Source organism: Lissotriton helveticus, chromosome 5_1 (genome assembly GCF_964261635.1).
Source record: "Lissotriton helveticus chromosome 5_1, aLisHel1.1, whole genome shotgun sequence".
In the NCBI taxonomy this organism is placed as follows: Eukaryota; Metazoa; Chordata; class Amphibia; order Caudata; family Salamandridae; genus Lissotriton; species Lissotriton helveticus.
In genome coordinates, this window is record NC_136065.1 from 1,388,393,482 (window position 1) to 1,388,409,719 (window position 16,238).

The following is a 16,238-nucleotide window of genomic DNA, read 5'->3' on the forward strand; positions in this document are numbered from 1 at the left end:
ATCCAGCACGGTTATTGTCTAGAGTTAACATCCACTCCACCCAACATACCCCCAAAACACCGTCCTATGTCCGCAGAGCATATGCAATTATTGCAGCAGGAGGGGTCAGCATGCTGCAAAAAGGAGCCATAGAGCTCGTACCTGTAGAACAAATAGGTACAGGGGTGTACTCGCTGTACTTCTTAATCCCAAAAAAGGACGGGTCCCTCAGGCCCATCTTAGACCTCAGGCCCCTAAACATGTACATCCTTTCGGAACACTTCCATATCCTCAAGTTACAGCAGGTCCTACCGTTGCTCAGTCAGGGAGATTTCCTCGCAACACTAGATCTCAAGGATGCATATTTCCATATACTGGTACACCCGTCACACAGAAAATACCTCAGATTTACCATTCAAAATCAACATTATCAGTTCAAAGTTCTCCCCTTCGGAGTCACGACAGCACCCAGGGTGTTTACCAAATGCCTAGCGACAGTGGCTGCACACCTGCGGAGACAAAATGTCCACGTCTACCCTTACCTGGACGACTGGCTTGTCCAAGCAAAGTCGGCCCAGCAATGTGCCACCCACATGTCCCACACCATTCACCTACTTCACAGCCTGGGATTTTCACTAAATTATCCAAAGTACCACCTTCAGCCCGCACACGTACGGCAGTACTTGGGCGCTACAATCGACACTCTGGCAGCCAAAGCACAGCCGAATTCAGTGAGAATCAACAGCATTCAATTGCTGATACAAAAATTCAGACCACAACACTCGCTTCCAGCACGAGTGTTCATGCAGTTGATAGGCATGATGGCCTCCTGCATCTTCATAGTCCCGCACGCGAGACTACATATGCGTCCGCTTCAAGAGTGCTTAGCACGTCAGTGGAACCAGGCTCACGGACAGTTGAAAGACCTAGTGTTGGTGACCGGTCGTGCGAACAACTCTCTGCATTGGTGGAATCCACAAAACCTTTGCAAGGGCCGACCGTTCCAAGAGCCTGTGCCACAGATTATTCTGACAACGGACGCATCTCTCCAGGGATGGGGAGCTCATGTACTCCACTACACAGTGCAGGGACTATGGACGGTACAGCAAAGGAAGATGCACATCAACCTTCTGGAACTGATGGCAATCTTCATGGCAATGAAGGCTTTCAAGGTACACTTGTGCAACAAAGTGGTGTTGATCCGAACGGACAACATGACGGCCATGTACTACATACAGAAGCAGGGAGGCAAACACTCTCCACAGTTGTCTCATCTAGCTCAGAGCATGTGGAAGTGGGCCATTCAGAGAAACATCTTCCTCATGGCAGAACAACTCCCAGGCAAGGACAATCAGATGGCGGACCTGCTCAGCAGGCACAGCCACCAGATGCACGAGTGGGAGATACATCCATCAGTACTCCACCCGTACTTCCAGCAGTGGGGTCATCCTGAGATAGACCTATTCGCCACAAAGGAAAACGCAAAATGCCAAAGCTTTGCCGCCAGGTTCCCACATCCACAGTCGCAGGGAAATGCGATATGGATGAACTGGTCAGGCAAATTTGCGTACGCTTTTCCACCAGCACCTCTAATACCGCTAGTGGCACGCAAACTGAGGCAACACTCGATGACTCTCATCCTGGTTGCTCCAACGTGGGCACGCCAATCATGGTACACCACGTTTATAGAACTTTCCATGGTACGCATCAAAGACTGCACCTCTCACCCACACTCTTGACGCAGAGCCATGGCGACATTCAGCATCCAGATCCGCAACAGCTCAACCTGGCGATCTGGCTCCTGAAGTCTTAGAATTTGGCTACCTCAACCTGCCTCCTGACTGTATGGATATCATAAAGGAGGCACGGAGGCCCACAACTAGAGCATGCTATGCAGCCAAGTGGAAGCGTTTTGTCATTTATTGTTCCAATAATGACATTAATCCGCTAGATGCATCTACTCAAAACATCATCTGTTATCTATTACATTTATACAAACGCAATCTGGCCTACGCTTCCATTCGTATACATTTATCTGCAATGGCAGCTTATCTCCAAAATAGGCGGCATCTCTCGCTTTTCAGAGTGCCTGCCATCAAAGCCTTTCTGGAAGGACTCAAACGAGTTATTCCGCCCAGGCACCCACCAGCACCTGTATGGAACCTAAATTTGGTCCTTACCAGACTGATGGGTCCCCCTTTTGAGCCTCTCCACTCATGCGAGATACAATTCTTAACGTGGAAAGTAGCTTTCCTTATAGCAATCACATCGCTAAGACGCGTTAGTGAACTTCAAGCACTAACTATCCAGGAGCCTTTCACACAAATTCACTCCAACAGGGTAGTACTACGCACTAACCCTAAGTTTCTGCCTAAGGTGGTTTCACAGTTCCATATGAATCAAACAATAGAACTACCAGTGTTCTTCCAAAACCCAGATTCAGTGGCAGAGAGAATGCTCCACACACTAGATGTAAAAAGAGCTCTCATGTACTACATTGATAGAACAAAAGACTTCAGAAAAACCAAACAACTGTTTGTTGCCTTCTCACCGCAACACAAAGGCAACCCCATTTCTAAAGCAGGTATAGCCAGATGGATCGTTAAGTGCATCCAAATTTGCTATCAAAAGGCTAAGCACACTTTAACTATTCCCCCAAGGGCCCACTCCACACGGAAGTTAGGGGCATCCATGGCTTTCCTGGGGAACATTCCCTTAGAAGAAATATGTAAAGCAGCCACATGGTCTACCATACACACATTTACTAAACACTACTGCGTAGATGTGCACTCCAAACAGCAAGCAGCTGTAGGCCAGGCTGTTCTAAAAAACACTTTTTCAGACTGCTTCAGCTGGCACAGGCAGTCACCGCTAATGGAGGGACTGCTATGTATTCTATGCATAGATGTGAATTCAGCAGCCCACATGCCTCGAACCGAATATGCTACTTACCAGTATGCATCTGTTCTTGGCATGTAGGGCTGCTGACATTCACATCGCCCGCCCGGCGCCTGTCGCGGCTGCAACACTCAGAATTACTCTTAGCATGGTCATCACTTACTGTACTACACTCCATCTCTGCCACAATGGCGAAAAACAATCTGAGGATGGAGAGGATGCCCATGCGCACTGTAGTCCAGGGGAGGAGCCACCTATCTCGTGATACTTCGAAGACTCTTCCAGGACAACAATGTGCAATCATCCGGACCCAACACTAGGCGGCGATCTATGCATAGATGTGAATGTCAGCAGCACTACATGCCAAGAACAGATGCATACTGGTAAGTAGCATATTCGTTTGCAAACCAAAGAAATTCCCTGAAAAAGCAAAGGTTACATGGATGTTACAGTTCGGAAACGGGAAAAAAAATCTTTAGAAATTCACTGAAAAAATCACAGGTCACAGAGACGTTATAGTTAGGCTCAGGTGTCACTCGTACAAAACCAGAAAAATCCAGCCGTTATAGTTAGTGAGCTAACTATAACTCGCACCCCGCAATGCACTGCTTATGACCTCACATATTTTATATATATATGTATGTGTATATATATATATATATATATATATATATATATATATATATATGTATATGTTTTCCAAGGTAAGCCTGATGCTTCAAGGACGCACTCCCAATCACAGCTGATCACAAGGAAAAATTGCAGAAGAAAACCGGAAACTGCATTCCAGGTAAAATTACTTTTTATTTTCCCAACGCGTTTCAAGGCAGCAGCTGATTTTCCAAGTTACTAACTTTCCCCAGGGGGACACCTTTTCTACACAGAGCCGGAGCCCAACTATTAAGCTGCATATGTTTAAACCTCGATAGGCCGGGGCCTACTCTCTCCCGTAACTCTTCCCAAGACAACATTAAGCCCCCTGCCAGCAAGTCTCCCCACCTCAAAATCGCGGCGTCCTTCACGGGAATCGCCAAACTGTCCTGAAGACAAGATGGTGTACCTGTAGAGTCCCACAAAGGTGCAAGATTTGAAAAGTAGTAAAGCCCTATTTTCTTTCTGATTAATGACCAAGCTCTAGCCAAAGATTGGAGAATTTGTAATTTTACTTTTTTGAAATAATTTTGGTCCCCGAACTTAAACAGGAAACCGTCAGTTGGTAGATCAGCACCTTCTAGCGTGGCCCAAAACATTCCTCCTCTCGATGTATTAGAGGGTGTTTTCAAAAGCATTCCAGAGTGCGAGAGCTGAAAGGCCCATGCATAATATTGCAGGTCAGGTAGTGCCAGCCATCCTTTTTCCCTCCTCCGCCTTAACTTCTTCCACGCTAATCTAGTGGCTATATATTTCCAAATGAAGGAATTAACCTCCCGTTGACATTTATCTAGCTGTTTAGTATCAAAGGCCAAGGGGATTGTATTAAAAAGGAATGTATATTTAGGGAGAATAGACATCTTCACTAAATGTATCCTCCCCAAGATGGATAAGGGGAGGTAGGCCCATGACTTTAACTGTTTCTGACATTCTTTAGAGACCCGATCTAGGTTGTTTTCAGCGATTTTGCCAACCTCCTGGATAATTCTAATTCCGAGATATCGCATGGAGGAAGCCACGTCGAGTTGTGTATTAGTGATGTTCCAGGCCATTATTTCAGTTTTATTTGCATTTACCTCGTAACCCGAGACCTTGCCGAACTCCTCCGCCCTCTTAATAACTGTAGGAAATGCTAGGTCAGGGTCAGATGTAAAAATAAGAATGTCGTCTGCGTAGAGGGCTACCCGCCTTTCCCACCCTCCAAATTTAAACGAGGGAATATTAGACTCCTCTCTAAGAACCTGAGCAAAAGGCTCGATATAAAGGTTAAAGAGGAGGGGGGAAACCGGGCAGCCCTGCCTTGTGCCCCTTGTAATTTTGAAGGCCTCCGTCAAAACGTTGTTAACAAGCAATCTAGCTATTGGGGCCTTATACATGAGTGCTATAACTCGACAGAAACTGTCTCCTAGATTGAGTTTTTTTCTTGACCCCAGCCAGATAAGGCCAGTTCACCCTATAAAAGGCCTTGGTTGCGTCCAAAGTGAGGATGGCCAAAGGAAGAGAGAAGGTAGAGGCGATGTCTATGGCCCCGACTAGATCGTGCCTGAGGTCAGCTAATTGACGCCCTTTTATAAAGCCTTTTTGGTCTTGATGTATAATTGAGTCTACTACACCCCCAACCTGTTAGACATAATGGCGGCAAAGATTTTATAGTCAGTGTTGAGGAGTGAAATTGGGCGATAAGACCCACACTCTGTCGGATCTTTCCCTGGTTTGGGGATCAAAACTGTTGTTGAATCACTCCATGAATTTGGAGCATCCTCCCCCTTCAAGAGGATACTGTTAAAGAGAGTCGCCAGAGTTGTAATAACAGCTTCACTAAGAACCCGATAAAGTACCCCCGGTAGGCCATCGGGGCCAGCCGCCGTCCCTCGCTTAACTTGCCCGATGACCTTACTCACTTCTTCCTCCGAAATCTCTACCTCCAAACGCCTTCTTTGCTCAGATGAAAGTCTATGCATGGAAATTTTAAGAAGCCAAGAGTTTCTTGCTAAATAATCTTCACTGATGTCTTCCTTATAAATAGCCTGGAAGAAATCCTGGAATGCACTCCCAATATCAGAATTGGAAATCCAGGGAGCTGATTCACCCTCCACCCTTAGCTCTCTGATATAGTTTTGCGCTTGATCTGATTTTATTTTCCAAGCGAGGATCTTGCCTGCTGCCTCTCCGAATTCAAAATGGGAGATTTTACTTGCCTCCCATCTCCTAGCGATCCTTTCTGGGTCATATCATTGTTAAGTAATGGCTGTGCTCTGCAGCCTCCCCAGCCAGGCCTTTTTTTGGCATTTTAGCAATTTCTGAAGCCATCTTCGTTTAGGAATAATAGAACAAGTTTAGGGAGCACGAGTATTGCTTACACTATTTGCTTCTGCCGACAATGAGTGTAGGTTCCTGTCCCATTCTTTGTAATTACGATCTCAACTAGTTGCTTCCTGCTGAGGGCCTTTCACCTGTTCAGATGTCAACTGGCAGTGTTCCATGTACAACACGGGCTCTTAACTGCAATGTAACTGTAATGAAGGAACAAAGAACCTAGGTGGACGTTAAGATGAAAAACACTTAAAATGTAGGGTGTTAATCCTTGGCCATAGGGTATCCCCGTGGTCTTCCCCAAGAACTTTGTGGTTGCTTTTCATGTGGCTGAAAAAATTCTACTCTGGCCATACCTGGGTAATTGCCTAATCAGAAATTTGGAGAGAGAGTTAGCAGAGGCCAGCCTGGTCTTCATGACTTAATTTAGTTTTTGTTTCTTAGTAAATTACTCAGGATCAGCACAAACATGATTAATTGGGCCTGGCCTGCACTTCTATCTTCAAAAGAGAATATTATATATCAGTTAGACCCTTGCTCAGCTTCCTGGAAAACATTGATATATATTGTCTTGGTTATTCGAACTGCTTCATAGGTCACAGGCATCTTGCATCAGAGAAGATCCCGTACAAAGTGCACAAATGCTCTCTGCAGCTTTACCTTGCAGAGCACTGGAGATAGTTGCTAAACAATCTCTCCTAACCTCTTACAATGCACATATCTCTAGTGCTGACACCAAGATGTTGGGCCCATGATCCCTGTTTTGTAATGGGTGCTCCTTCTGCCTGCAGCATCTATAAATTCCAGTCATCAATATTTCATCAAAGTTTTGGTGGTTCCCTATAAGTATATGTCCATTATTATTGTGTGGGGCAGAACAGATTTGTCCATCAGCATAAACATTCTGGATCTGAAAACATTTATTCTATCCCTGAAAGCCAGACTGAAAATGCAAGAGCTTTCTTCAACATTCAGAAGTGAGGAATCATGCTCTACCTGCAGTTTGACTGTTTGGCTGTACAAAGGTGAGACTAGAGTATCATCCAAGCCATGTTCCTGTTCGTCTCCACTATTGCAGATGTCGCCATACATGCGTACCATGTAAAGCACTTTTACACCACATAACATAAGCACTTGTTATAAAGATGCATGTAAACCACATGGGCCCATAATCACATAAAACACTGTGCCACTAGGCACTTGTCATTGAGAAGGCACATAACACATCAGACCCCACCGCACTAGGCGCTTGTTATGACATCACATAAACCAATTTGTCATTTTCAATGTGAGATCACATGTACCATTATGTTATTTTCAATATAGTCATGTCAGTATAACTCTTAATTGACCTGTAACCCAATTAGAGTACATCTTACCAAAACAAAATGCAATACTCATTTGTAAACCTCCCAACACTTGTGATTAAGTAAACCTACCTTAACATGCTGAAGAGCATATAATCCCCCAAAAAGTGAGTGAGATTGGAATTGTAACAAACAATGAGGGAGGTGATGATTTTGGGGTCCCGCTAACCTAGGGCGAGGAGTAAGTAGATGACCTGAACAGAAAGAGCACATCACGCTGAATGATTTAGTGGTGGTCCCATGCTCCTAGGACCACCCCAAGCACAGTTATGGGCAAAACTTCAATCAAAACCAAAGACCCCGCAAAGCATTATGGGGCTGGATTCCACAGTGCAATGAACAACATAGTATCAGCTCTCTCGTTGATCTGGGAGATCCGCAGGGGCTTTAGGAATGGGTTCCTCTGGGTCTGGTGGAGGTGCCCATCCCACCGGGCACCTCAACAGTGGTCTGTGGTGGAGGGCAGCTCGGGGAGCCAAGCCCCGGATGTCCTCGCCAGCTCCCTGCCCCAGCAGCACCCCGCCCCAGCAGCACCCCCGCATTCTGCCGCAGGAGCCGGCAAAAGGTATAGAGGTTTGCCGCTGGCAAACGGCAGCCCTCCGCAGTCGCCTCCCTCTCCCCACAGGCACAGGGAGCAGGGAGAGCGGACCACGCGGGCGAGGCAGTGGCCCTCCTCTGGCCTTACTCTCTGGGAAGCACGGCGCCCCCTCCTCAGGAAGCACACGGGGGCCCGGTGATGGGGTCCTGGCCCCTTTACCCTAAGTCAGCCCGGGGGATGGGGTCCCCGTGTGAGATGGAAGCATGGGGAGGGGAGACACACGCACGCCCCCTCTCCCAACTTAACACGTTAGCACAGCAGCTCTCCCCTGGACCCTGGCCCACCCTGGGGGAATCCGATAGAACGGCAGTGGAGCTCCACGTTCTCCTTTAGAAGGGCATAACTTGGACCCTGTTGGGCCGATTTGGACAATCTAGGGCTCATTTTACTCCTTGCAAGGTATCAAAATAATTTAATGGAAATTGGTGCAACGTGATTTGGCATGAGACACTTTCTCAAGTCATGAAGTGATGCCACTTACACCACTTCCTTAAAGGTTATGAAAATGAACAAAAGACTTTGTACAAATTAAAAAAAAACCACAATCTTTACAATTCTTACATGTCACTCTGTGGTCTTGGGGAGATTCGAAGGTTTCAAAAGTACCTCCCATAACCCGTTCGCAAGAGGGAGTGGAAGGAAATGCTTGTCAGTGGAAACATTTGCTGTGCTCTTAAGTCAGTAGATACCACATCACAGAAGATGAATACTAGCATCCTTCTCTGCTGCCATGCATTGCTTAGGGTGTCCAGGTACAGCCCAGAGGTTCAACACCACCTCATTAATGTTCCCTTCGATGGAGAAGATTTGTCTGGACCCCAGTTCGATAACATTCTCGAAAAAAATAAAAAAGGACACGGAAACACCTAAAGCCATGGGGACCCTATAGACACCAATGGCTAAAGCTACTTTTCATAAGGAGGGGGAGAAAAGTCATCAGCCTTGTTTATTAAATGGATAGCAAAAAGAACAATTAATGGACAGAATGCAGAACAATGTCATACATTCACCCCAGTACAGAGATCTGGACCTAAATCCATCGTTTTTTTGCTCACCATGCCATTCCAGTTTGGACCCAGCCATATGCAAATCTGTCTTGACCCTGCACCCAAGGAGAACCGTCCAGACTGAACTGCCAGGCCAGGTCCTCCCTGGACTATTAACAAGCATCCTAGGACCGGTTTCAGATTGATACCGGCAGCAACCACCCTTTCTAGAAAGCCAGGTGTCCAAGGCCTTTGGAAGAGGTGGCTACCTTGGTAACAAGTGAGGGAAAGGTTAAGGTGGCTGCAGCGGGGTTGCCTCCACCTCAAAGCAAGGTTTTGCCCCTCATTCCCCAATCACACAATACCTGTCTGCGGAAGGTTGCAATTATTCTTTTGTCAGTGGGAGGAAATACCCTAGACCAATAGGTCTCAAGGTAGTACGCCAAGAGTACTGCTTTAAGTCCCACACACCACCACCAAACATACCAACTCTTTGCTGTGCATTGTATCAAGACCATCTTAAGGAAATAAGGCCCTTCTTATGAAAGATGCAATCAAGCCAGTGCCTCCACACAATTCAACCCCCTGTACTTCTTCATACCGAAAAAGGCTAGAACCCTGTGGACCATGCTAGATCTCAAGCCTCTCGAGAATTACATCCTGTTGGAGCCTTCCAAAATTACCACCCTACAGAGCATGATTACACTGCTGTGCAAAGGGGAGCACATAGGGATCCTTAACCTGAAGGACGCTACTTCAACATCCCCATCCATCTTGCGTACACCAATACCTGTGCTCTCTGGTAAGTGGACAACACTACCAGTTAAAAGTTCTTCCCTTCAGGTTCACAACAAACCCAAGGTTATTTACCGAATGTCTAGCGGTCATGCTGCACAAAAGACTGCACATGTGTCCACTGCAAGACGGTCTACCAAGGCAATAGTCACGCCTGGGATGATATGAAGATCATCTCGACTTTGCAGATTGGCTGACTTGACCTGTTTCTGTCACAGGCACTAGGCCAGGCTACAAAAGTAGGGTACCGTTTTTATAGGGAGCAGTGTGGAAACGGAGGGTGGTAGGAATTTTGTGGATCCTGCAAATTTCTGATTTTACCCCCTCAGAAATATGACGAAGATGTGCAATTTTAATAGGGGTGGGCGGAATTTGCTTAGTTGCGCTGCGCAAAGCTCCGGGATATGGTAAAAAATCTCAGTGAGTACGCAGAAATTCTGCAAACACGTGGAATTGATGGTTCGCAATGCTTTTTTCCTGTTCGTGAACGCTGTTTGCGGGCTCGGGGGGAAATATCTCACAAACACGCATTTTGAGAACGCGAACAAGCAAACAATTCTGCAAAGCCGCGGAATGCAGAATTTTGGGCAATTCTGTGTTCTCCGCAGAACGCGAAATTACCCAAATTCCATGAACGGCATGTAATTTAACGCCCAGGCCTAAATTTTAACCGAAGTTTGATGTTTACATGGCATTGTGGTTAAGAGAAAGTTTTGGGACCCACGCAAGTCTCGCCACCCTGGACTTGCCTGAGTGTTTAATTTAAAAAAATGTCTTCCTTTGGTTGGTTTCCCTTGATGGTGGCTGAGCTCTGGCCCAAATATCCAGCTATCAACATCCATGAAAGTAGGTCAATTAAGTAAACGTAGTGGGATTGATGCAAGCAACACCATCCTGGTCTCCCCTGGGTGTCTAGTTTTCGGAAATGCCTGAGTTTAGAAGAGTTTCTTGGGTGCCAGCAGACCCTGAGCTCAAAAAGAAATTGTGATTCCCCTCCTTTTTAAATTTCTTCACAGCCCAAGTTACCAAAAGAACCGACCTAAACACTGGCTCTTTCAAGCCAGCTCATAGTGCCCAGCGGGCCAATCCAAAACTGCTGCTACCAGATGCAAACCTTTGTTATAGTCTCGAATTTTCTTTTACAAACACTGCAGGTTACCAATTTCTTTATAATATGTGTTCTGTCTGGAGGAAACTTGGTCTTTTGATTGGTTTGTTACAGTGTGGGTTATGGATTTTCATAGACGTGTAGTTCTCTGTTAAAGCCTTTGTATGAGGGTGGGGAGAGGGAAAGTCTTTTGTGGCACTTGAGGATTATTGTGGGGGATTCCAAGCGTTACCTGGGGGTTAACAGTGGCACTGTTGTTGTCTAAAAACCATAATGTGATGTTTTATGTTTCTTGGAGACCATGGTGGATGCTGGTGATACATGGGTGTGGAAAATGGTTAGGGTTTTTTTTTTACAGTACATGAATTTAATGGTGGGTCATGAGAGTCCATAGACGTGGTAGTATCTGACATTTCATTGCAGATTTATTGACAATGCATGTCAATGGTGTTGCACTGGATATTCCAACAGTACCTAGAGATTGTGGTGATGTTTCTAGTCTATTTCTTTAAGTCTTTCTTTGTGTCTTTCAGGAAGAAACCTTTTGATGCCATTTGAGAGGGGTATTGAACTAGAACCCTTGGAACTTGTTTGGGCAAAGTGTCGAGGATACCCTTCGTATCCTGCCTTGGTAAGCGTTCCCGGTCTTTCTTTCTTTTTCCAGCCTGCCATACTTGGGAGGTACTGTTGTGTGAATAAAACATTTAGGAAATGAATAACTGAGTGGACATAAATATACATGCAAAAAGACCAAAGTCGAGGAGTAAATTATTAGAAAAATATATATGTTTCTAATAATTTAGAAAAATATATATTTCCCAATGTACACTTATATACTTCCCAATGTCACATCTCATTTTCACCTTAACCAAACAGTAGAGCTCCCTACCGTTTTCCCTCACCCAGACCCTGTTGCCGAAAGAGCTCTTCATACATCATATGTTAAACGAATTCAAATGTATTACATTGAGAGAACCAAAGCTTTTCGTAAAACTCAGCTACAATTTATTGTTTTTGCTAATCCCCATAAGATTGAGTCAATTTGAAAGCAGGCATATCTAGATGGATTGGCAAATGCACCCAAATCTGCCACCTCAAAGCTAAAAGACCATTGCCTGTTTATCATAGACCACTCTCTACCCATAAGAAAGATGCAAGAGTTGCTTTCCTAGTAAATATGTCCAAAGCTGATATTTGCAAGGCAGCGACTCCACATATTTTATCTAAACAATATTTTGTTGATGTCTTAGGCTGCTGGCAGGCTACAATTGGCAAAACAGTCTAGAGAACCTTACATCAGGCATTTGCATTCTCCTCTGGCTAACCACCGCTTACGGGTACTACTTTACAGTCTATGCAGAACTTCTGTATGTACAGCCACACCACACTTGCTAAAAACGGAAAATGTTACTTAACTTCTATGCATATGTTTGTTGAGTGTAGTGCTGTAGATGGACATGCATCCATCCACCTCCCCAGGAGTCAGTGGAGGTTGCACATGTCCTCATCCGTACCATTTAATCCTCATACATATAATATGCATGGCCATCATACTATCCTCACTTTCCTGGCGATACATATGCTCACCTCCTATGCGAAAAACAATCTAACAATTTAATCAGTGCCCATGCTCAATACTTTCATAGGGAGGACACACTTGTCACCCAGTGATTCAAAAGACATCTTCGAACAAAAACAACTTGCAACATCCAAGCCCAACACTAGATAGCATGAGTATGCAGAGCATGTGAATCTACAGCACTGCACACTACGAACAGATGCTTACATGGTATGTAACATTTTCCTTCTGTTGCATTTCCCTTATACGCCATCAGTAGCTTATATATTCATGATGTGTTTTATGGGTTTATTGGTATACGTGTATTACAGCCTTCAGACATGGCTGCCATTAGACGGCCCAGTGACCAGATGTGGAGACTTGATAAGCAACCCAGAAGTGACAGAGAAAGAGGAATCTAAAGGACAATTGATGAAGGCCTGGAGTCTGACCATGATAAGCCAAAAAAGGAGATTCCTCAACTGAGGTGTAATAGAAAACTATTGGAGGTTGACAGGAGCAGTTGTGTGGCCTAGAAAGTAGGGTGATGCGGGTCTGAACATTTGTTGATGGCCATTCAAGTCACAAAAGTGCCCATATGTGATAGCCAAGAAAATCAGGTGCACACCTGTACACCTTTGCCATCGTGCGGTGTCAACTCTTCAAATATAAGGGAGTCTGTGCTGTAAATCGGATACAGCAGGTTCACTTGTTGGCAACCTTCATGACTTTTATGAAATATTTTTTTAATTGATCTTTTCTTTTATAGTTTTTCAAGATGATGGTGAAACATCCACCTTCCTTTTTTGCTTATCCTTCTCCACAAATATGGAGCTCTTAGTGGAGATTGCAGAATTATTCCCACCATTTCATTTTTCATAGATGAATTGCTGTGTTTGGCCTGGCTGTACACTGAGCAGAGAATCCCCGGCTCTGTGTAAAAGGGCCAGAGCCTGGAAACGGGTTATTACTGAGTACCTAAACCCAGGATATGAAGACCAGCGCTGAAAGTGATTCTCTTCAGTGGTGGCTCCTCTACTAAGGCGGAGGAGCATCGCCTCACAGTTTTTAGGTTTCGCCCTGGCATTGCAACTGCGTAGCAGTTGCTCCGCCCAAGGGCGAAATCTAATGTTAGCTCTATAGTGGCGACTTGACACCGCCCCTTCTTCCATTGGCTAGCTCCATAAATGGAGGCTAGCCATTGGAAGAGATTGCCCGTCAATCACGTTTTCAAGAGAAAACGCGATTCGGGGGCGTTTCTGGGTCTTTTTTTAAGCCCGCCCCTTGTTGACGTGTGTCACGGGCCGCGCTGTGATTGGCTGCAGGCCCGGGACACCCCAGTGACGTCATTTCCCGGGCCGCGCTGTGATTGGCTGCCAGCCCGGGACACCCCGTGACGTCAGCCAATCACAGCACGGCCCGGGACCTGACTTGTCTTTTCATGAAAGAAATGAGCAGTCTTTCTTCTGTGGAGTAAAGTTTGGGTTACATTTTTGTCCTTCATCTCTGTTCCCCAAGTACGATCATTATTTTTTTGGTTCGTCCTTTCTTTGTGTTCATGGGGAAGCGGGTTTCTTGTCACCGAGATAGTGATCCGCGTCCTCATGAATATTGATGATAAGGCGGGGCACACTTGTACTGTACTAGTGGAAATGGAAATGCTTGAAGGACGTTTACCCCCTCATGAATAATGATGATTAAGGGGTGGGCTGTACGAACACTGTGCGGGTCACGTTCAGCCACCATGGCTCCTCCAAAGCAGCTACACCCTGCTATGAATAATGAATATAGAAACATCTCATGAATAATGAATACAGTAGAGGGCGGGGCTCTGAGGGCTTCCGCGTGTCTCCGCTGCTGTGCCAGAGCGGCTCTGTGGGAGCTGCCGGCGGGAGGCGGAGCGCTCAGCTCTGGCGGGAGTCAGACCCTGAGCCGCTGGCCATGGCCGTGTGGACCCGTGCTTCCAAGCAGGGCCTCCTGGAGCTGCTGCTGCGGGAGCGCTGGGTGAGAGTGCTGGCTGAGCTGAGCGGGGACACCCTCGCACTCTCCGCCGAACCCGGCTCCGAGGGGCAGGGACTGTCCAATGGCACGGAAGGGAGTCCCGGGGGCGCCCCCGGGAGCCCTGGGCGCGTCCCGGAGAGCCCTGGGCGCGTCCCGGAGAGCCCTGGGCGGGGAGCGGGTAACTCTCCCGTCCGCAGTGCGGGTCCTCAAGCAGGAGTCCGGCGGGCTGGGCATCAGCATCAAGGGCGGGCGCGAGAACCGCATGCCTATCCTGATTTCCATGAATCTTCCCGGTACTGGCGGCGGAGCAAAGCCACGCGCTGAGCGTGGGCGACGCAATCCTGGCCGTCAACGGCTGCGACCTCCGCGAGGCCACCCATGACCAAGCTGTGCAGGCGCTGAAGCGGGCCGGGAAGGAAGTGACCCTAGAAGGTAAGAGCAGAGGGGACGGCTCCGGATTGTGAGAGTTCAGAAAAGTGTGAGCTGGCCTGAGATCCCACATATTTAAATTTGGGTCACTAATTTCTGAGCAGATGGGCCTTACCCATTTTAGGGTGGGATCTACGCTCTGTCTTATTCCTTGTAATGTGTTACTCAGTCGCCATAACCCTCCCATATCTTTGGTATATTCTTCACATCCCCCTCCAGCCCCCACCCCCTACATCCCCAAATAAAAACGAATTCTGACTATAATGGCTTTGACAACATGCCGAGGACAGGTACGTTCAGTTTTGATTGATTAAGCGAGAAGAATGTCAGTGAAGCTGTATAAACAAATTATTGCTATTAATGTTATTGACTGTACCATCAGAAGACTAGACCAAATAATCACAGGGACTCCAGGAGGAACAGCGTAACCTTAAAAGTGTCTTATCAGAAGCACCCGGTTATGTACAGTATTTAACCTATGCGTAACTGTTCAGAACTTTTGTTAGCGGAGGATTGCCTGCTGGCACTGCATGGGACAGCGGAGAGAGGATGTCATGCTGGGTGGCAATATGTGGAAGGAGGAACAGCTGAAAAAGAGATACCGATGACCGGCCCATCAGTCAAAAGGGGCCTGTTTTCCTCTGTATTTTTACGCCATTATTAGCTGTTTTGCCCCTCTCCTGACCCGTGGGTTGGACAAAGCTCATTGACATGTCTCACAATTCACGATCTGCTGCAGATCGTGTCCCCAAGTTAGTTTAGTGGTTTATCTCGATAGTCCCTCATCATATTACTGATCACACTCCACTGTTTGTGACAGGCTCAGTGTGTTTTTAAATGTCAGTTTCAGTTTTCCCGAAAGTATCCCATCCTTGTACTGATAAAACGGTGTGCTGTGAAAAGTCTTGAATCGTGATTTGTCAGTGTGGACTACTTTAGTTTTGATACACACGCCTCTCTTGTTTCCCATTCTTCAAATCACCGAGGGAATAATCTGATGCACAGCAGCAGAACTACTTCAAGTGAGATCTCCAGTTCAAGTGCTGGTCATTTTTTTGCAAAACGTTCTCAGTTTGTGTCAAAAATTCAAATTAGCATAGCTCCAGATTCACCAAAGGAGTAGAAGCCATGAATAAAGCACTGAACACGAAAACGTCAGTAAAACTGGACATTGAACAACTGTGTGCGTTCATGTTGTCTAAGTGTGTGTGTATGTATATGTATATGTATATATATTCACTGAAAAAACCATAGGTTTGACACCAGTTATAGTTAGCTGGAAATTTTACTGATATAAAACCAATGAAATTCCACGTTATAGTTAGTTGGACTCACTATAACTTGCGCGTGTAATGCACTGCTGATGACGTCACATATTACATCACTCATGACATCACTGATGACACCATCCTTGTGACACAGTGACAGACCTCCTTTCACTGTAATCTAACCCTTGAAACACTTATTCAAAAATAGAAACAAAAATTTTCAAAAAAATGGAGATACCCATACCAGTTACAACAACCAATTCAATAATTCCACCATCTATATACAC

The 16,238-nt window shown here is 46.0% G+C and overlaps 1 protein-coding gene across 2 annotated transcripts in view; it reads left to right on the forward strand.

Annotated features, from left to right (window-relative positions):
- BRPF3 (bromodomain and PHD finger containing 3) overlaps positions 1-16,238 on the forward strand; it is a 538,751-nt gene that overhangs the window by 497,889 nt on the left and 24,624 nt on the right. For both annotated transcript variants that reach the window (XM_078644347.1, XM_078644348.1), the window contains exon 11: positions 11,229-11,326. In XM_078644347.1, coding sequence (XP_078500473.1) covers positions 11,229-11,326 — 98 coding nt within the window. The remainder of the gene's footprint in view (positions 1-11,228; positions 11,327-16,238) is intronic.